The 22063-nt window shown below is 35.4% G+C and overlaps 1 protein-coding gene across 1 annotated transcript in view; it reads right to left on the reverse strand.

Annotated features, from left to right (window-relative positions):
- Positions 1-20489, reverse strand: part of LOC150096875 (ganglioside-induced differentiation-associated protein 1-like) — an 82620-nt gene extending 62131 nt beyond the window's left edge. The window contains exons 1-2 of the mRNA XM_090408515.1: positions 20432-20489; positions 20125-20292 (exon numbers count right to left, since the gene is read on the reverse strand). Of these exons, the coding sequence (XP_090264641.1) occupies positions 20125-20223 (99 nt within the window). The 5' untranslated portion in view covers positions 20224-20292; positions 20432-20489. The remainder of the gene's footprint in view (positions 1-20124; positions 20293-20431) is intronic.
- Between the last annotated feature and the right edge of the window lie 1574 nt (positions 20490-22063).

The raw sequence follows: 22063 nt of genomic DNA on the forward strand, positions 1-22063 counted from the left end.
AAGATATCATCTATGCTCTCCATATCAAAACACACAGCAGGGGCTATTTAGAGCTGCCTCTGGTCCCTGAAACACTATTAAGCTGTTCTGTAATAATTCTGTAGACCTGAAAGTCTACTAGCAAATCCCATCGATCAGATCTACCAGCAAATCCCGTCAATCAGATCTACCAGCAAATCCCGTCAATCAGATCTACCAGCAAATCCCGTCAATCAGATCTACCAGCAAATCCTGTCAATCAGATCTACCAGCAAATATCCTTTAGATCCGAAAGTCTACTAGCAAATTCCGTGGATCAGAAAACATGTAGTGTTGGGGTGGGAGTGCCGTGTTCCCACTTGGCCTCAACTCTAATTCCTACCTCCCTATAAAACCAAGTATCCACCACTGGTCTTTGTTGTGAGTGGGGCCTACACAGCATATGCCTATGCAGAAAGTAGGTTTCGAGTTGGGTCGGAGCCAGTGCAATGTGAGAACCACTAAACACCTCTGAAAATAAAAACTATGCATGTCTTTTCATTCACTCTCTCAATCTCTCCACCCTAATCTCAATAGTGTGTGTGTGTGTGTGTGTGTGTGTGTGTGTGTGTGTGTGTGTGTGTGTGTGTGTGTGTGTGTGTGTGTGTGTGTGTGTGTGTTATGCAAATTCTGCATTGATTTTTCAATTATTGACATGTTCTGTGTTGTGGTTTGTTAGCAAGAATATTACATTAATTTTGATTTATATTTTGATTCTAGTATAATTTCATTTTCTAATTTTCTATCCAAGCAGTCCGAGTTCTTTCACATTCAAGAAAGAATTCATATTATTACCATTTGTCAGTGCAGTATAATAAGATGTGATTATAATAAAAAAGAAAAGAAAATCATTACAGTCAATGGAAAACAGCTGGACAAAATAAGCAGGTGGGCATTATATTTCAGAATTTACATAATGTGCATTTTTATAATTACATCACGACTAATTAGTGACATGCTAAAGGCAGCTAGATAGCAATGATAAATTACAGAAGCTTAGAAAGATGGTCTTGCTAACTAAAATGAAAACCATCTATTTCTGAAAGAATACATTACTTAATAGTTTCTCAGTGCAAATACAGTAAAATGCTGATTATTCGTGGTAACTGGAGAACACTAGAGCTGGAAAATTTAAAAACATGGTTAATCCAAATTACGTTTTATTGGGCTAAATACACGAAAAAAAAAACATAAGGTAAACCACACCAAATCATATTTTATAAGGTAAACATTCTTGTAGTATATAAATACAAAACTGAACGTTTTAAACTTTTTTTTAGATAGAAAGTCTCTTATTTTTGTTTGTTTCCTTTGTAGCATTACTTTTTGTTTTTCTTATAACTACACGAATGATGCAATGTTATTTAAAATACCTAGTAATGACTTCTGTTATTTTACAAATCCACATGTACAGAGAATTTTGAAAAAAAAAATGAAATTTGTATATACTACAGAGGACCACAGTTAATAATACCCCAAGATAATTGATGTTTTATTCTGTTTACTTTGATCTGTTTGTGTGGAAAAGAATTATGAATTTTTATCTATTTTGGGCAATATTAATCAAAATTAGATGATATGGAAATCTTTCTACACATCCCTTTTGATTAAAATGACTAAAAGGAAAGCAATTTCCTATTTCTGAAGTCTTTCCTTGAAAGAGTTATATAAATTTTAAAGGCATTCTTCCAAAGGAGTTTCTTTTGCATTGCATTTTATATTTCTTTAGTGCAAACCAGCGCTTGTGGGCCAAAACCCCCTTGGGGGCCATTAGCTTTGTTGAGGGGGTCGTGAAATAATCAAAACAAATTTAAAATGTTTTAAGACTAAATAGATATTTTTTTATCTTAAAAGAAACGTATTATATATATATATATATTTTAATGGAAAACTTCACACATTAGGTGTTGGTTCACAAATTTTACTTCCTCCATATTGCAGCGCTTAATGAATATTAGTAAATATATGCTTATTCATATAAGTTTCATTGCAAAGGCATTGATAAGAAGCACAAAAAAGCTTACAAACGGAAAATCTTGCGTGCATTTAAAACGGCCAAGTTTTTCGCACTTTAAATTAATGTTTCATTGCTAGCGTGCACAGGTGCGGTGATGTTCGGGAAAGAAATACGCTTGGTGTGTATGTTTTGTATTGAATATAAATACAATAAATATTATGATAATGTCTGTATTAGGATTTTTTTTTCCCCGATGGGAGGGCCATGAAATCTTTTAATTTTTCCAAAGGGGGCCTTGACATCCATAAGTTTGGGAAGCACTGGTGTAAATAATAATCTCACATAGCACAATTCTATGTTCCAAAAGAAAGGCATGAGAATCCTAGATTTCCAGGAAATTTCAGAGGAAAGAGACAATAGTTGTAGTTTTGTTCTTCTCCTAAGTTGCAATGACAAAATCATTATATATAACAGTTTTTAATTCATTGCTAAACCTGTTTAAAAGCTCAACTTCCATTCAGTATTCACTATGGTAAAATTTTGGAGACTACTACTACTACTACTATGTTATTACTCTTAAGTTTAATTTCCTGGTATTTCAACCTTCATAGGGATGGGGGGGAAGGCTGATAGACATGAAAAGGTGGTGTATGATGGAGTGGAATCAAGGTGAATCAGGGTGACTAGTGGAGTGTTCTAAGGCTCTGTACTAAATCTAGGACTACTATTCGTTAATTTGTATATTGATGATATAGCAGAAAATTTGAAGAGAAGATATTCAGTTGTTTGCAGATTATACAAAACTAGGGAAGGCAATACTTGATGTGTTGTAGATATCTTATATCAAAAGGTGATGTAAATACTAATGGGTAAAGGACAGTGGTTATCAATTCAATGTTCTAAAATGTAAAGTAATGCACTTTGGGGTGAAAAGATTACACACTCCATATCATATTGATGGTAGTAGTTTACAGGAAATTGATTAGGTTAGGGATCTGAGGATGATGGTGGATAGAGTTGAAATTCAGAGAACATATTGCAAGAGTTGACAAAATAGCTCACAGGATGACTTGGATGTTGAAGAACACACTGACAAGTAAATATAGGGGAGTTATTATTCCTCCTTATAAGGCTCTGATTCGGTCATATGTTGACTGATATGCACAGATTTGATCGCCCACGTTTCTAGGAGGTTGAGTGAAAAGGTGAACAGGTCTGTGGAATGTTCCTTATGAGGACAGATTGAGTGTGTGGGTTGCAGAGTTTACTTAACAGGCAGAGGAGAGGTGATATGATAGAAACTTATAAGTTACTAAAGGGATTCTATAAAATTGAAACAGAAGAAATTTTTCAATACATGAGGATAAGGGGAAAACAAGGGGTCATGCTTGGAAGTTGTCTAAGAGTATGGTTAGTAAGGGTGTGTGAACTAGGTTCTTGACTTGGGGAGTGGAATAGATTGCCAGAGGTGATTATGAGCACTCCAACAGCGAATAAGTTTAAAGAGATGTATGATAGGTATTGTGTTGATGAATAGTATAGATCTCCTGCAATGAGTCTTTTGACTCCATGGAGTACTCATATAAATAATAGTAATAATGTCATCTCACAGACAGACAGACACCAAGTGTATTTCACAGAAAGAAATACGCTTGGTGTGTATGTTTTGTATTGAATATAAATACAATAAATATTATGATAATGTCTGTATTAGAATTTTTTTTTCTGATGGGGAAAAAAAAATCACACACACACACACAGAGAGAGAGAGAGAGAAAGTTACCCTAAAAGCCTGACCTCTATTGGGGGGGGGGTAGAACACTACAAATATATTACCATAATTTTACCATAATGAATACTGATCACTGTGTAACATTAAAAGAAATGAAATTCAGTATACTGTAAATACTGAAAGAAATATTTGGACCACTGATGAGATTAGGTATGAGCCCTAGTGAAAAAGCTGTTTTTCAACCTGCTAATATCAAGAAGAAAGAAAAAGCATATGGAATATATGCCATGGTCAAGCCGCAAAATCTCCCTTCCAGAATACCAGACCCAGAAATCTGTATTGGATCCCCTCTCTTGTCATCAAGCCCTGATGACAGGAGAGGGGATCTATATTTCAGAAGCACAGACTTATATGATGATGATCCAGTTATTTTGAACCATTCTTTCTTCAGAATGACCATAATTAACTCCAGTTAGCACTGCTGGAAGCACTGGTTTATACTTACACCATATTCCAGTTCATCCAAAGTGGTCTAATGGGTTCAGATTGAGACTGCATGCAGCATTTCTCCTCATCAAGTTCCTCAAAACCATGTCATAATAGCACCTGCATCACAACATGGTGCACTGCCAGGCTGAAGGAAATACCCATATGTTTCTGTAAAAAGATACTCAAAACATTGCATATATTGATATCCATCCTTCCAAGCACTAAAACTCAATAGTTCAAGTTTATATCAAGATAAAAACCACCAAACTATTACACCTCTATGAGATCATGGACTTAGACATAAGGTGTTCCCTAGGCAATATGCAACATCCACACATGCAGAAACTAGCATGATCTGTTGCTCCATATCACAGAAGTTTGAATACCACAACCAAACCAATATAGTTTGAGCTGTTAATTGCCATGGCTGATGTTTAATTTATGTACTTTAAGCATGTTACTCAAGTCTACCACCCATAGTATGCCTTTTTGTGAATAGGATTCAATTAAAACGTAATGTGCAGAAACTAAAACTATGCATCTCTTTACACAGTGCCCTATTGATAATCTGAACTCCTGTATTTTTTGAACTTATGTACCTTAAGTATGTGACTCAAGTCAACCACCCATAATATGCCTTTCGTGAGTAGGAGTCGATTAAAAAATAATGTGCAGAAACTAAGGACTGTGCACCTCTTTACATAATGCCCTATTACTAATCTGAATCCCTTTTGAAATTTTTGAACTTCTGATTAATCATTTTGACACTGGGGGTTGCTGAGTTTTCCACATCAGCATTCTGAGCATCCACACTCGATCACTTAGTGTTAACTTTCTGAACATTTCTTGGCTGGGAACTTACTCTTACATTTTTATCAGCTGATAACGTTGTTTTTGGGTAATGCAGTTTTTTACCAATGTCACAGAGAAGCTGCTGTTACATCCTGAATGAAGAACTTTTAAGAAGAAACAATTCATTCAGGATTTAACATGAAAAAAAAAAAAAATCAGCTGAGAGAAGAACTTGTACTCGAGCAGAAGGAATAAAATATTAACTGTAAATAGAGATAGAATTACCTCTTTATGTAGAATTGTAAGACTTAATGTCAACCATCCAAAGTCATGCAAAGAACTTTGTGTATAAATTATTGTTATATTAAGGCATTCTGTATACAGTGAATGGGTAAATAAGTTGTAAACAATAGTCCAAAGGTCGCGTGAGAGCCATCCAGTTACGCGTAAGCTTTGAGGCAAAGACATTTACAAGGAAAGCGACACTCGTTCGCTTTTCCCGGAAGACGCTAGGCGAGAGGATAAGTGCCGTGCAGAAGAACGTAGCAGAGAGAGGGCACCAAGGGTGCACAATAAAAGGGGTTTGCTCCCCTTTCTCAAGGCTTTTTTCACTGTGTTCCTGATTTCTTGGACGTCAGGTCTCTCTCTTGCCTCCTCATGGATTCCGGATCGCCCTTGGATGTTATGTGTCGGTACCCGTAGTTCCAGAGTCCTGGCTAGCTATCTCTTCAGAGCAGAATAGCTGACCGCAACTAAAGATCCAGCAATGCTGATGAGAACAAGCGGCAACGGTGCGAGATCGGAGCAGGCATATTGCCAGCCATTCGGAAAGGCCAGATCATGCAACCGCCATAAATGACCACATGGGCGAAAGCCAAAGGAAGGATTCGAGCTGCATTAAACAAAGCTGTGAACAGAATGGACAAACCTGGTAACCTTGCCAAGAGATGGTAATGTACAGAAATTTGTATATTATCCAGTTAGTTAAGAGGAAAGAAAATTGTAATGTAATGTTTGAGTATGGACAGTATTAGAGAACTTTAAGCGACTATTTAGCAGTGGCTAATTTCTATAAGACAAATTGTCTGGATGATAATAACAAGTTTAATGTGAGAGACTAACATAGTAGACAGAATATTGATTAGAAGTATATAGTATGTATATTGTGTGTGTTTAATGTTTAATTTAAGAGAAGGATTTATTGCTCATGTACTAGAGTGCTTAATTGCTTCATATTGTTATATCCCTGTTTTTCTTTATTGTTAATTTATCTTTAATTTACTCTTCTTTACTTATAGTTTTGTATCTCTTACTCTCAGACTTCGGTTGCCGACAAATTTGTATAGATTTAAGACTGCGCCAGCCGGCAACTAAATTCTGATGCACTATCTAAAATACTTAAAGAAAATTGTAGGGATCAGGATATATGCAGTCGTGGTCCCTATTCTCATATCACTATTGGTTTCCCCTTTAAATGCAATGGTACGAAATTTCCCAAACGGTAATTCAAATCCGCAGAAGATATGACAAACTCAATTGATTATGTAAAAAGAAACACATTTATTATTTCACAAAGACAAGTATACATGTTATTTAAATTCTTAACCTTAAAAGTCTGGGTTCCCCTAACTTATTTAAACACATTTAAACTTCTGCACTATGATCTCTTACTGGGCATAAATTCTTCACTTCTGTACATATATCTATCCTCAGACTCTCACAATTAAGTTACTTGATGATGTCATACATGAAACATTACATATAAACACTAGACAATTCAATAAATCTGACATGTAATTCTCTAGGACAACAGTACTTATTTCTACTTGATTCTCTCCCCCAAAATATCTGTTAACACTCAACTACTTTCTGAACATATGACATTACTTTTCTTAAATCACTTAAACAGTTCGGAGCTCAGCCTCCTGTTCAGCTGGAGCCTAATATGTTTTTCTCTTAGCAGTAGACAAAAGTGAACCATAGCGGGGTGGGAGGGGATTGAAAGAAACATATATTATGTTGTTATAGAGGTTACGACTGCAAACTAGAATTCACACAGCCATAGTAGAGTGTTTAGTTAATGAGTTTAAGTACTAGATTTATTCACCAATGTGCATCAAAGTCTTCCCAGACTTTGATGCACAGTGAATTTGATGCACCCTGAATAAGAGTCCCCTCTATCCTAAGATATTGGCTGGCACAGCATAAAAAAATAAATTTGTCAATATATGAAAAGGAGACAGCCCCAGATAGAAATTTAAAGGATTCATTCTAAATTAAAGAATAACCTTTAATAGTTAGGGTAAACATGTGACTAATCTAGGAATCGGCCAGAGATATAGAATTTGCCTTCCTCATAGAGTGAGTACATAAAAAGTGATATAGATATTAAAGTCAGAAAATTCTTGGAAGAGTCTTGTAGTTATTGTAGAGAGGCAAATTTATAATGAAAGAAGATTATAAGAAAAAGCAACGACGTAACACTGCTAATAAGGCACTGGATTATGATAATACCTTTTGAAAAATTCGTAAAATCACCATGTGCCAGTAACATGCGTTAACTGTAGAGATATATAAATTTGTTTACACAGCATTATAGGCCACGTATGACAGGAATATGCAGTCAACCATCACTACAGCAAATACCATTATAGTGAATTCACTTACTAACATAACAAAATATTCCTTTGATCTCACTAGTTGGTTACAGTGGGAGTCAACTGCACCATCATGAAATTCCTGATATGTACCCTCAGGATCGTACAGGATAATTATGATATTACAAGATGAAAAAGTTACACCATTACTAACTTCCGATTAATAATTTTCCTCCAAATTAATCTGTTATCTGTCAATACTCCAACATTATCAGATCTTATATTTCTATCTTTTAAGGCACTTTTTACTGTATCAATCCACCTACATCTTAGTCTTCCTCTGAATCTTTTTCCTACCAACCTGGCAAAGAACACTTGTTCTGCTAATCTTTTAAGTGACCATACCATCTGAGATTAGCTCTACTAACACATCCCTAAATGATTAACAATGACAAATTCTTTCCTAATATCCTCACAAGTTCTTTCCTAATCTTTCTCAGAACTCTCATATCAGAGGTCTCCAGTCTTTGATCAAGTGTTTTATTTCTAACCCAGCTCTCAGATCCATAAGTTAAAACTGGTTTGAACACTGTCTTGTATACAGTTAATTTAGTGTTTTGACTAATTTCTTTCTTATTACATACAAATTTATTCGGCTGACTTCCTACCAAACCAGCTTTACTGATTCTGTTGTCTATTTCCATATTTAATTTACCATCTTCACTAAAAATTGTGCCTAAATAGCTGAAATGTTCTAAAAAATCATACAATTGATGTTTTCAACGTTTCTGCCTATTTTCATCATCTTTGTCTTTTTATTGCCGATTTTCATACCAAATATATTACAACAGTTATTCAATTCAGTTAGGGAATCACGCAAACTTGTACTGGAGTTATTAAGAAATATAACATCATCTGCATAAAATAAAAAGCTAAGATTAACATCACAAATTTTGATATCAGATTTAATACCACTTTCTCTCATATGATCTCTATAAATAATGAATAACAGTGAAGATAATGTGCACCCTTGTCACACACCTACTTTTACTTCAAACCATCTTCCTGTACTTCCCTCAATTCTGGGGGTCAACTGCACATATCAGTATTTTCATTACAAAACAGAGGATGTCTCAATACTTATTTCAACATGACGTATTTCTTGAATACAACTTTAACACTTAAAGGCTGCTGTAGTGTCCTAAGCAAACCAAGCAAGCAATGTGTTGGATGATGTAATTTTTAAATAATACTTTTACCCTGCAAAGTATCGTAAAACGAATGAGAGAGGATAAAGGTGAAAACATAAAAACTGAGAATAAAGATATTCCAGATGTCTGAAGTAATTACCTTGAATGATTGTTAAATAAACCAAAAAGGGAGAGAACAGTGGCAGAAAATATTCAAGAGGAGTGCAGTTAAGAGTATATATATCAATCATCTAGATAAAAAGAGGCATAATTAGAAGAAACACACGTATAAACCACAGTGAAAATTATTTAATTGTAAATATTTCATCCTAAGTATCTTAGGACATCATCAGTACAGTATTTAAACAATTTACGCATGATTACAATTCTTTTCCAGACTTTGATGCTACCACTTCATGGTAGCATCAAAGTCTGGAAAAGAAATATCAAAAAGTTCCTAGCAATTCAGGAGGTACACCCTTAGAGAGCAAAAAGAAAAGGTACAAAAGCCAAGCAATGTAAAAGAAAGGTCACAAGAAGAGTTTTGTGAAATAGAAGATAAATGTTACAAAAGCAGCAATCTAGAATTGAAGGTAACAGTACTGTCTCCATCTCTATTACAATTAAATAATTTTCACTGTGGTTTATACGTGTGTTTCTTCTAATTATGAACGCACCACAGGTTTCGTTATTTAAAAAAAAAAAAGAGGCATGTGGTGAAGTCATATGAAAGGAGAGAAAAATCAGAACTTCATGGTAGCATCAAAGTCTGGAAAAGAAATATCAAAAAGTTCCTAGCAATTCAGGAGGTACACCCTTAGAGAGCAAAAAGAAAAGGTACAAAAGCCAAGCAATGTAAAAGAAAGGTCACAAGAAGAGTTTTGTGAAATAGAAGATAAATGTTACAAAAGCAGCAATCTAGAATTGAAGGTAACAGTACTGTCTCCATCTCTATTAAATGGAGACAGTACTGTTACCTTCATGGAGATGGAGACAAAATGAAGGAAAAATTACATTCCCTACACCAACTACTTGTAAGCAATGGATAGAAAATGGTACTATCCATTGCTTACAAGTAGTTGTAAGCAATGGATAGTATGGTACAAAGAATACTATTTTCTAGTCCTACTCCACAACAAAATCCCAACATTCTCTACAACACTTCTGTTTCTATCCCTTATACAGGTAGACTTTCTCTCAAGATTATCAGTCTCCTGAAATTTTGTGATATACAAGTGGCTTTCAAGCTCCTTTTGACTATACAAGGTTAATTAAAGTGTATTTTTAGGAATCAGTCCTTGGTTCATTTTATTATATATAGATTGAATATCAGTAATATTCAATCTATATATTACTGATACTGGGAAGGATCTGATGGGGGGGGGTATGTTCAGTTGTTTGCTAATGATGCAAAAATGCTACTAATATCCAACACTTACAGAATGATTTGAATAGGATGTGGGCAAATGATAATGGCTTAATGTTAGTAGGTGTAAAGTCACACACTTTTGCATGAATAATGAGATTTCCAATGCCATATTATATTATTATTAGACACCTCCAGGGAGTCCAAAGACTCATCGAGGGAGGGCACATGCTCTACAGCTTTCTCTCCACCAACTGACCGCAACTACACCAACCCCATCTACAGCTAACCACTACCACTAGTATTTCCACAAACAATCACACACATCCATGCCCACGGCAGGATTTGAACCCGCAGCCTTTTGGCTGGAGAGCCAAAAGGCTGCGGATTCAACATATCCTGCTGAACTAACCACTCGGCCAGTCTGGCTGGCCGAATGGTTAGTTCAGCAGGATATGTTGGCAGGATTATGTTTGAAGGCTAGAGATCTTAGAGTAATGGTGGATAGGAATTCTGTTGGAAGTTTTTTTCCCACTTAGTTAGACTATAAATTATATATTTAGTTTAATCCAAGTGTAAGCAAACAAAGTTTGCGCCTGAAGTATCTTCAGGACGGGCAACTCGTGACAAAGGTGGACTGAGTTCTGATCACTTTCCTTAGTATCCCATAATGCAAAGCACATATCCTTGCAGACATGTATAATGCTATGCATTATGGAAAGGATCACTACCAAGACCAGTTTCGACCTTTGTCTGCAAGGAGATGTGCTTTGCATTATGGGATACTAAGGAAAGTGATCAGAATTCAGTCCACCTTTGCTACGAGTTGCCCCAGTCCTGAAGATACTTCAGGCGCAAACTTTGTTTGTTTACACTTGGATAAAGGATTGAACTAAATATATAATTTATGGATAGGAATTCGAAGTTTATAAGTCACATAACAAAAACTGCAAATACAACTCAGAGGATATTTGCAATGTTGAAATGAACACTGACATGTAAGGATAAGGAAGTCATTTTGCCTCTTTACCAGGCCTTGATATGACTGCACCTGGAGTATCGTGAACAGATTTGGTCTCCTGGATTTGGAAGGAATAAAGGAACCATGGAACAGTTGCTAAGAAGAGTTACAAAGATGATATCAAGATTATGGAATGTCGATTATGAGAACAGATTGAGAGTATGTGAGCTGCAGACACTAATAAACAGAAGAAAGAGGTGTGATATGATATAGGTCTATAAACTGCCGAAAGGGTGTCACATGTTATCAACTGATGAAAGTTTTTATTATATGGAAGTCAGGGAGATGATAAGGGGCATCTGTGAAAGTTAAGTTTGTGTGCAGATAAGAAAGGAGTGAGAGCTAAATTTTTCTCTCACAGAGCAGTGAGAGAAAAATTGAGTTTAAGAGTAGGTATGGGTAATGTGTCATCTTCTTAGATGAGTTCTTGATTCCCTGGAGGTCTCAGATAATAATAATAATACAGTTACAGTAGCAAACAAATTAATCATAACAGGACAAATTTTCGAGTTTTTCATTTGGTTTGTTTCAGCTCACAATAATTTTGGTTTTGGGTTCAGTTTACTATTTTTGGTTGTGGATTTAGTTCACTATTTTGGTAGAATGCTGCATATTTTAACTGTCTCTACAATGTTTATTAAAAGTGTTGTGCATTTTTAATAGTGTAAACAAGCTGACATTCATAGTGTTTTATTTATTTTGTGTAGCTATAAAATGGATACATCTCCAAGAAAGCGTGAAAAGATATGTACTCTTTCTCAGCACACATCCATGACTCAAAGACAAATTGCCAATGAGTGTGTTGTTGGTTTGGGTACTGTTAATGCAATTTTAAAGAGGTTTAGAGAGACAGGTACCTTTTCTCCTGACAGAAAACAGAAAAGGAAAATGTGGGCCAAAAAAAAAAAAAAAAAGGAAAACTACACTTACTCAAGATCATTTACTAGCTAGGAAAAGCAAACTGAATCCAAGATTGTCTGCTGTAGACTTATGTAGAAACTTGGAAGCTAGTGGAATTAATGTTTCTGAAATGACAGTCCATCAAAGATTGTTGGAAGCAGGAAGAACTACCTACAGAACAGACCAAAAAAAAAAGAAACAACTGTTGATGAAGGCTATGCAGAAAAAGAGGCTCCAGTGGGCAAACATGTACAAAGATTGAACTGGTGAGAAGTGAAAGGTGGTCATATTCTCAGATGAGAGCTATTTCTTTGTCCAAGGAAAGCAACTACCCAATGTTTGCAAATCAATGGCTGAGAAGACCTCCTGACACCTTCAACAAGCTCCTAATCACCCAGCCAAAAAGATGTTCTGGGGTTGTTTTGCACATGATAGTCCAGGATCACTTGTGTCTGTTGATGGTATGATGAAAAATGACCAATACATAAAAATATTGGAGAAAAGAGTGATTCCACAGATCAAGAAAGACAAAGAACTCATCTTCCAAAAGGATCTCGCTCCATGCCACATTTAAAAAAAAAAAAAAAAAGTGAAAGAGTTACTCAAAAATCGCAACATCCAATTGTTTCAATGGCAAGTAACTCTCCTGCCATTAACCCAATAGAAAAAATTTGTGTCCATAGTGAAAAAGAAACTTGGAAAATTAAATTGTGATACAAAGGATAACTTAATACAATCCATTATAAAAGTATGGTTTCAAGATACAGAAATAAGAAAACTGTTCTACATTGGTAGAATCTATGCATAAGCAAATTAATGAACTTATTACGAACAGAAGAGCTTATATAAATCATTAGGTAAGGTTGGAGTTTTATTTTTGTACTTATTTTCTTGCAAAATTTATTTTTCTTTAAAATGTGAGTGTTCAGATTAATTTGTTTGCTACTCTATATAATACAAAGAGATGTTTAGGTCCAAAAGAGGTTAATGGATGAAATGAGGGAAATATCACTAAGCTCAGTGAGAGAGAGAGAGAGAGAGAGAGATAGGTATACTGATGGATGAGGCTGTAAAGGCAGTAAAGCATCTGATGGACCATAAAAAAATTGTGAATGATGTAAATTCTGCAAGATGCTGAAGTATAGTGGCAAGGTGATAATAGACAGACTTAATCAGTTGTGTAACATTGCATATGATGAAGGGAAAGTACCAAAAGAAAAAGAATGCACAAGATCAATTCTATTACCCATTCACAAAAAAAAGAAGCAAAAATTGCTTTTCTTACATGACTCACTACAGCAGTACAGAACAACTGCTGTAGTGAGTCATGTAAGAAAAATACTTATGATATTCTTACACGACTCACTACAGCAGGAAGAATAAGGAAACTAATGAAAGAAAATCTAAAAGATGTGCAAGTAAGATTAAGGAGACAGGAGTACTGTGCACCAATTATTAATGTTAAAATTAACAAAGATCTGTATTTAAGTTTTGTCGATTTGGTAAAGGCATATGACAAGGTGCCAAGAGAGAAGCTATTCAATACGCTGCAGTTATATGGTGTCAATGGGGCATTATATCAAGCAATACTTAGTCTTTATTTGAGTTGTAAGTCAGCAGTTAGAACTGAAGGAAGTACAGGAAGATGGTTTAATGTTAAATCTGGTGTGAGACAAGGATGTACATTATCCCCTCTGTTAATCATTATCTATATGGATCACATTATGAAGGAATGTGGTATTAAACCTGATATCAAAATTGGAGATGTTAATGTCAGCTCTTTGCTTTATGCGGATGATGTTATACTTCTAAATAAATCCGCTACAAGTCTGCAAGATTCTCTGACTAAATTGAATAGCTGTTGTAATAGATATGGTATGAAGGTCAGCAATAAAAAGACAAAGACAATGAAAATAGGCAGAATCATTTAAAATGTCAACTGTGTTGTGAATGGAGAACCTGTGGAACAAGTAAAACATTTCAGCTACATAGGCACGATTTTTACTGAAGATGGTAAATTAAATATGGAAATAGACAACGGAATCAGTAAAGCTGGTATGGTAGGAAGTCAACTGAATAAATTCATATGGAATAAGAGAGAAATTAGTCGGAACACTAAATTAGATGTATACAAGACAGTGTTCAAACCAGTTTTAACTTATGGATCTGAGAGCTGGGTCAGAAGTAAAACACTTGACCAAAGACTAGAGACCGCAGATATGAGAGTCCTGAGAAAGATTAGAGGCGTGAACAGATGGCATCAATGGCAATATCATATTAAAAAAAAATGAGGATATTAGGAAAGAACTTGACATTGTCAGCATCCAGGAATGCATTAGCAGACCTAATCTCAGGTGGTATGGTCACTTAAATAGAATGGGAGAGGAAAGATTAGCAAAACAAGTGTTCTCTGCCAGGTTGGCAGGAAAACGACCCAAAGGAAGACCAAGATATAGGTGGATTGATACGGTACAAAGTGCCTTAGACGATAGAAATATAAGATCTGATAATGTTGGAGTCTTGACAAGTAACAGACTGATTTGGAGGAAAATTGTAGATAGGAAGTTTGTAATGATGTAGTTTTTTCATGTAGTACTGTCATATCCTGTACACCCCTTGAGGGTACATGGCAGGAATCTGATGATGATGATGATGAAAATTAATTGTGGAAAAGCTCAGTAAAAATAAAAATATTCATGCCTGCTTTATGGACTTTTGGAAAGCATTCAACAGTACAGATCAGAAAGTGGAATAGATTGTACTTGATATGGTTCTACGTAAATATGTAAAGCTCCAGTGGCGCACCCAGAGGAGGAGGAGCAAGGAGCCCTGCCCCCCCCCCCAAAAAAAAAGAAAAAAGGAAAATAAACACTAGAAAATTTTCCAAAAATCTTTTCCCAATTAAAATTCATTTTTTTATTTACGTGTTGTGTCATGTCTTCTATTTATTTCTATACTACTTATGAATTAGCGATCCTTGCAGATGCTCAGTCATAGGTCGTATGCGATGCGTAGTATGTATTTTCAAATCGTCTATTCAACTCGCCCCCCCCCCCAAGATTGAATCCTGAGTGCACTACTGTAAAGCCCTATGTAAAAATAAAAACATTCATGGCTGCTTTGTTGACATTCAGAAAGCATTGAAAAGTAAAGATCAGAAAGTGGCATAGACTGGACTCAAATCTTATGAAGTGAATAGAAACCTTATGTCTATTGCAGAATATCAACGTTAAGGTAAAGGCTGCTATAAGAAATTGCAGAAAAATAGGAAGATAGTACTGGACAACAAGCAGCACAAGACAAGGTCACTCAATATTCCCAAGCAGATTTATCACACTTTTGGAAAGAACAACGGATGGATGTTATAAAGGAGAATACAAGGCACAAAAATCAATAACTTACAATATGTATAGTTATTATGGAAAAGAACACAATCTTTTGGATACTGAGGAAGCTATGTTTTGCAATGCAGTTGTGCCAGGAAAGGCTGGAGATATAAGGGAAATCTAATTTCGTCTGAAGATCTGGGTACTATCAGAGGTAATGGGAAGTGAAATGAGATTGTTATCATTATTTATTTTTTTTAATTTATTTATTTATTTTTAACAAAATAAGACAGGACTGTTTTATTAAGTTCACAAGTTATTATTATTATTATGTGACACTGCCAGGGAGTCCAAAGACTCAATGAGGGAGAGTGTGCCAAAAGCATCGAACGATTGATCCCTTCCAATTACTAACCGCACTCAAACTTGCTTAACTTTTTGTGTGCGCCATTAGTAGCAGAGGATCTACTAATCGACCAACCTTTGCTGGCTGAAGTTTATTCTTGTACTGGAAAATGGCATGTGATGTCATAAAATCTATGGGCAGGATTTAAAGTTCTACAAGAAAAAGTAATTTATAAATAGGAGGAAGAAATTGTGGACATAAATACAGAGACCTTAACAACAGGGAAATGTTAAATAAGAAAGCAACTGTGACACACAGTGAATGAACAGAGAGAGAGAGAAAGCTTGCAACCCTGCCAAGGGCAGAATACAAACCATGGTAGTTTGGTAAGCAGGCTTCTGTGTTAAAGTTAATTAAATGCCCCAGAAATGAAGAATAATCATGAATTTCTCAACCTTTATGTGGCTTTTATCCAAAGGTGAACTGATCTGCTGTTATTCATTATCATCAGTGCTAATGAGGTTTAATCCTCTTTTCACCATTCTTTGCCAGGTGACTCAAATCCTATAAACTCTTTCCACACCACTGCCTCACATTATCTACTTGCTCGCATCTTGGCCATTCTCTTCTGTTTAATACCACCATATTATCTTCACAACTAAGCTATTTCACATGTAAAGCAGTTGATCTCACATCAATCTGCTTCTTGTATCCCAAAACACAGCACACTCCCCCCTTCTTATCTATATACAATGCATTATATGCCTGATAATGTGATATCTATTATTATCAAACACTTGGAAGCAAACAGGTTCTCGATGACAAGTAACCTTGTCATAAGATATTTGAAATGCAGACATTTCTTTCTTATAACTGAGTAAAAGAAAAATGAAAATAAGAATATAATTTGAAATATCTTATGACAAGTAGCCTTGTCATAAGATATTTCCAATTCCTAATTAAACAAAAAAGCTACTGCAAGAAATATTTTAAATAAATTATTAATACTTAAAATGATTTTATCAAAATAATAATATCCCCCATCTGGTGAGAAAAAAGTTTCTAGGATTCTGGATTTGATTGGGCAGGCAGGGATGTTACAATGAGTCAAAATCCATGCATCTAACTCTTTCAGAAAAGTACATAAAACTTGTATAATGGGTAAGCATATATACAGATGCATTCTGTTTATATAAGAACTGGCATGACCTGTCATACCACTTTGTAATAAATAATATCTTTACTCATTTAAACATAAGGTCAACACTAGTGAACACAAAGTCTATCATACCACTCCTTAAAATCATCCACAGTCTGCATGTTCACCACCCTCTCCATGCTCCACACACTTTCCATGTAAAAACTTTCTTCTTATCCTTTCACTCACCACTTCCTTTTGCAACTTCCAAGGATAGTTTGTCCTTTTTCCTTTCCCTCATTCCATCATATGAAAAATCTCCTCAGTGCTAATATAACCCTTCAACAGCTTAAATGTCTCGATCATATCCGTCCTTTGTCTTCTATCCAAACTGCAGAGTTTGGTGGACAGAAGACAGAGTGGTTCAAATGCCCTCAGTTTATCCTAATAATCAACATTGTAAAGTCCATTTTTGTTATCCGTCTCTGCACCCTCTCCAAGGTTACTTCATCTTCTTCAAATCTCAGTGACCAGATAAGAGCACAAAAATCCAGATATGGTCTGATCAAAGCTTTATACAATGGAACCAGCAACTTATCTCTTGTGGTCAATGTTCTCCTCAACATTGCTGCAATTCTTTGAGATGTCTTCACAACCTTTGCAATATGTCCCCAGAACTTTAAATATCTTTCCACAATTGCCCCAAGATCCCTTGCTTTCTCCACTTCTTCCAGTATAACTCCACCAAATGAGTATGAAGCACTTCTGTGGATTCTAAATTCTAAACTTCACATTTAGTTGCATTAAAGTGACATCCCAATGCCTTTGCTCACCCTTCCAGCTTATTCATATCCTCTTGAGAAGACAAATTATCACCACTAGTACTAATAACTTCCCAAACTTCACATTATCTGAAAACAACTGAACATCTCCTGTAATCCTGTGACAGTATCATTAACATAAAGATTGAAACAGTAATGGACCCAGGACTGAACCCTGTGGAACTCCATTTGTAATCTTCCTACACCCTGATACTGCTCCCCCATATACAACTCTCTTGATATCTGTCAGAGAGCCAATCACTAATCCAATCCACTAACCAGATATCCAAACCCACATGATGCAACTTAAAAATCAACTTGTCATGTGGCACCCTGTGAAATGCTTTGGAAAAATCCAAAAAAAGATGGTGCATGCTTACCTTCATCCACTGCTCTTGTTACTCTATTATAAAAGGTAACCAAATTACTAAAACAAGAACACCTTTTAACAAATCCATGCTGATCTGCATAAATAGCATTACTCTCATCTGTCCAATTCCCTATATCAGTTCTCATCAATTTCTCTAAAAATTTTAACAACCACAGAATACAAAGAGGCCTATAGTTTGATACCTCCATTTCACCACCACCACCCCTATGTAATGGCACTCTAGGAACCTGCCCCATTAAAAGTCCCTCATTAAACAGTCAAGTTAAACAGCAGTCGGTTCCACAGCACATTCCCCTAAAACACGTAGTGAAATTCCATCTAATTCCCCTGTCTTAATGACATTTAGAGCTCAGCATTCAGAATACATCCTCTTCATTCACTTCTAACACTTGTTATCCTTCTAGGAATAAAGCCTATACTACAAGGATGGAAGGTTTTAATAAAGTTATCATTCAATAGCTGAACTATGTCATCTGCTTTGGTCACTCAATTCCCATCTCCATCCTGCAGGATAATCCACCCACTATCATTTTTCCTTCTGGCCACATACTGAAAAAAACTATTTGGGATTCTCCTTAGATTGCAGTGCCAGTCTCCTGTCATATTGTAATTTTTCTCTCCTTAGAATGCTAGTCACTTTCCTAGCATGAGCCTTATACTCTTCATGCAACTGCTCTCCACCTCTATCTCCTTATATGATCTTTTTTTTTCTTCTGCAATCTCCCTTTATTCCTATTGTCAACCATTTGACTCCAAGCACCTTGCTTTATCTTCTTCACTCAAGGAATGCAATCTGTTATTACTGTCAACAATTTTTTCTTAAGGATCTCCCATGCACTAATGATCCCTCTTCCTTTAAATTCTTTCATCTATTGCACTGCTGCAAACTGGTTTCTAAGTCTATGACAGTCACCTGCCTTATAAATCCCCATAGCTTCCTTCTTTTTTGATACCTCCCCATGCCTATTCATCCTCCAAGTCAGAACTACATGATCACTCTCTCACTAACAAGGCAAGTATGACCAAATGATGCTATATACGATGCTATGACCATATCCAAAACTCTTGATCCTCATGTTCCCTCCACTACATGCTGCCTAAGAAAGTTGTCCCTCAAGAAATTGAAAAATTCAGTTCCCTTATTACTGCATGCTGTCTGCTCTTCAGAAGGCTTGATTCCATATTAGGATGGACTGTTTGGAATTATAGCCATAGCAATGAGAGGCCAGTGTATTGCCTGTTAATTGCATGTGTTCTCCGGCCAGTTTACGTTTTACAATATATTAACTGAGTTACAGAGATTCTCACACATTAGGAAGTCTTCATAATTTAGAAGTTTGCACTGTGTTTAGATTTAGGTGGACAGTGCATTCTAGTAATTGAAACTTTTAAGAAACATGATATTCCTATTGTCACATAATTACCAAATCTGAAAAATTCACATCACCACCTTGGCTGGTGCATTTATATTTTCATTTATGTTCATTTTTTCCATGTGAAAAAAAAAAAAAAAAAAACCACCATAAGAAATGAAATGGGATGAATGTATTATCATATCCATATTAGTAACAGGGTAAAACAATGTTTAAGATTACCATTATACACTTTTTTCTAATGCATTACAAACCCAATAAAATATAGGGATAAAAACTACCATTAAATGATACTTTTTCTCTGCACCCGGAACCAAATGTGCTGTGGGAATTTAAAATTTGTGCGGCTAAAATGTTGTACAGAATTCCGGAAACTTGGACAGTGGAAAAAGAGTACTGATAAATACTGGGATGTTAGATTTTTTTTTTTTTTTTCTCAGCGAGAATTTTAATTGCTCAAAAGGATGAGTTAAATTTTAGTATCGCAATATTAAGAACATTTTCTGTTCATATATTCAACGACGCTTCAAATGAAACTTCCTTAATACAGCCAAGCCGGGACCGAATGTCGAACCACGGAATTATTTGTGAGCACTGGAACTAAATTAGCCTAAAATTTTATTTCTGCATTTTCTATAGAATTCTCTCGTATATCAATTTCGCATACCTTCTGTGAATACGAGGAGCCCAAGCCATGATAGAGCAATAAACCGTTTGGTTCGTTTCTGTCACTTGTTTCAGTTGCCGGTTCTCCTTCTGCGGCCATGTTTTCAATCTTCTTCAATTTACCTTTAAAATGACAGGAGTATTACCCCAATTTCGGACTGAAAAATCCCTGGTTTATAAAAAAAATAAAATAAATTAATGTATAGTAACTGAGGGTTCACTGTTGTAGGGGAAAAATACAAATTATAAAAAATAATTTTATATAAAATAATATAAAAAGCACGTTGTCGTATACAAATATTTTATACCTTAACATTTAAAGGAAGACGTTTTGTTTTTCATGGAAAGCATAACTGAATATATGGACTGTGCATTTTTCTTATAAAATAATTCGAAAATAATTTGTTCCGGAACAGGTGTGTATATTTGGAGAAGAAAGGAAGAGCGCTAAAAATTCAAGATACGCCTTAGAATATTTCAGGAATAGTCGTTATTTAAAACATTCATATTCTAGATTATTTTTATTTATTAAGTTTTAATATTCAAAATTTGGAAACCTATGAAGGAATCGTCCAACTCATTTTTATTTCACAAAGAGAAGGTAAAACTATTTTAGCACCGAAAAACTTCTGGAAATCAATCGAAAAACCAGTCTCAATCCTAAACGGTCAGAAGTAGCTTAGCTTATCGCTACTTGGTGACGTTCATGATGAGAGTAAGGCAGACAGTTACAGCAATCTCGTGATCATAATCGCTACCACTCGCACTGTTGTCTGCAAAAGTTTGAGTTCTATGGTCGTTTTTCCTGAGATGCAGAGTGAAAAAAAAAAAAAACAATCTCCTGGTGAAAATAAAAACTTTGACTCACATGGGAATCGACTGAAAGAACACCTAGAAAATATTCCTCTACGCAACGAATAGAATCAAACTCTTACAGGTCTTCAGAAGTAGCTTAGCTTATCGCTACTTGGTGACGTTCATGATGAGAGTAAGGCAGACAGTTACAACTTCCTCTTAATGGTTCAACAATATAGTACCAAGCTGAAACGTTGATACATGACTACACAGTTACCCTCTCTGGAAAGCTAAGGGAGTTTAAATAAAATAAAAATGAATTCTCTGATGCATTTTATTCCTAGAGGAAGTAGATAGAGCTCGTTTAGCCTGATTACATTTTTGAAGTGAGTGCTGTCTCAAGCCTTTAATTATGAGCCCTAGCTGTCAATAAATAAGAGCTTTTCAAGAAAGAGAAAGAGAGAAATATATAGATTTTTTTATTAAACTTAATAAAATATACATTGGAAGAAAGGCAACAAAAAAGGACTATTTACATATTATAAGAATGTATATTACGGAGGAAAAAAAAACATTTTCTTTTTAGATATACAATAGAAATGAGGGAAAAGATACATTAGTGTAGACAGGATTTGTCTTTTCAGTAATAGTCAATATTATAGTTCAGTATCACTTTTAGTTATTTTTCAGCTGAAGTGTATCGTCGTCGGCAATCCAGAACAGAGTACCAGTTGGATTCTACTCCTCTATGAATTTTGCTACAGTACTTGTTTCTTTGCAATAATCAAATTCCAGTGAAAGCCTGCTTTGTAGTTTCCGACTTAGGCTAAACGTAAGGGTTTGTTCCAATTCACTGATGGATGGGTACTGGTTATTTCTTGTGTGCTTAAAGTAGAAACTGTAAATAACAGTCTTGGCGCAGATGAAGAGGAAATTTCATATGCTGTGTTTGTTCTCTTGTATGGACTAAATTCCAGTAGTCTTCGCTGTGTGCGTGGTTACAGGTGATAAAGGCTGTATTCGGGCATAGGTGATTATTGCTTTGTTTGCAGGACAGGTTAGATATGTGTTCCAAGGTACCTGAAACTTTCCAGAATAGACACTGATCAGATTCTCTTAGCTGAAATTTGTAACGTTTAGTAGCA

Source organism: Typopeltis vanoorti, chromosome 18, assembly GCF_054136105.1.
Source record: "Typopeltis vanoorti isolate ZY-2024b chromosome 18, IOZ_Tvanoo_1.0, whole genome shotgun sequence".
Taxonomy (NCBI): domain Eukaryota; kingdom Metazoa; phylum Arthropoda; class Arachnida; order Uropygi; family Thelyphonidae; genus Typopeltis; species Typopeltis vanoorti.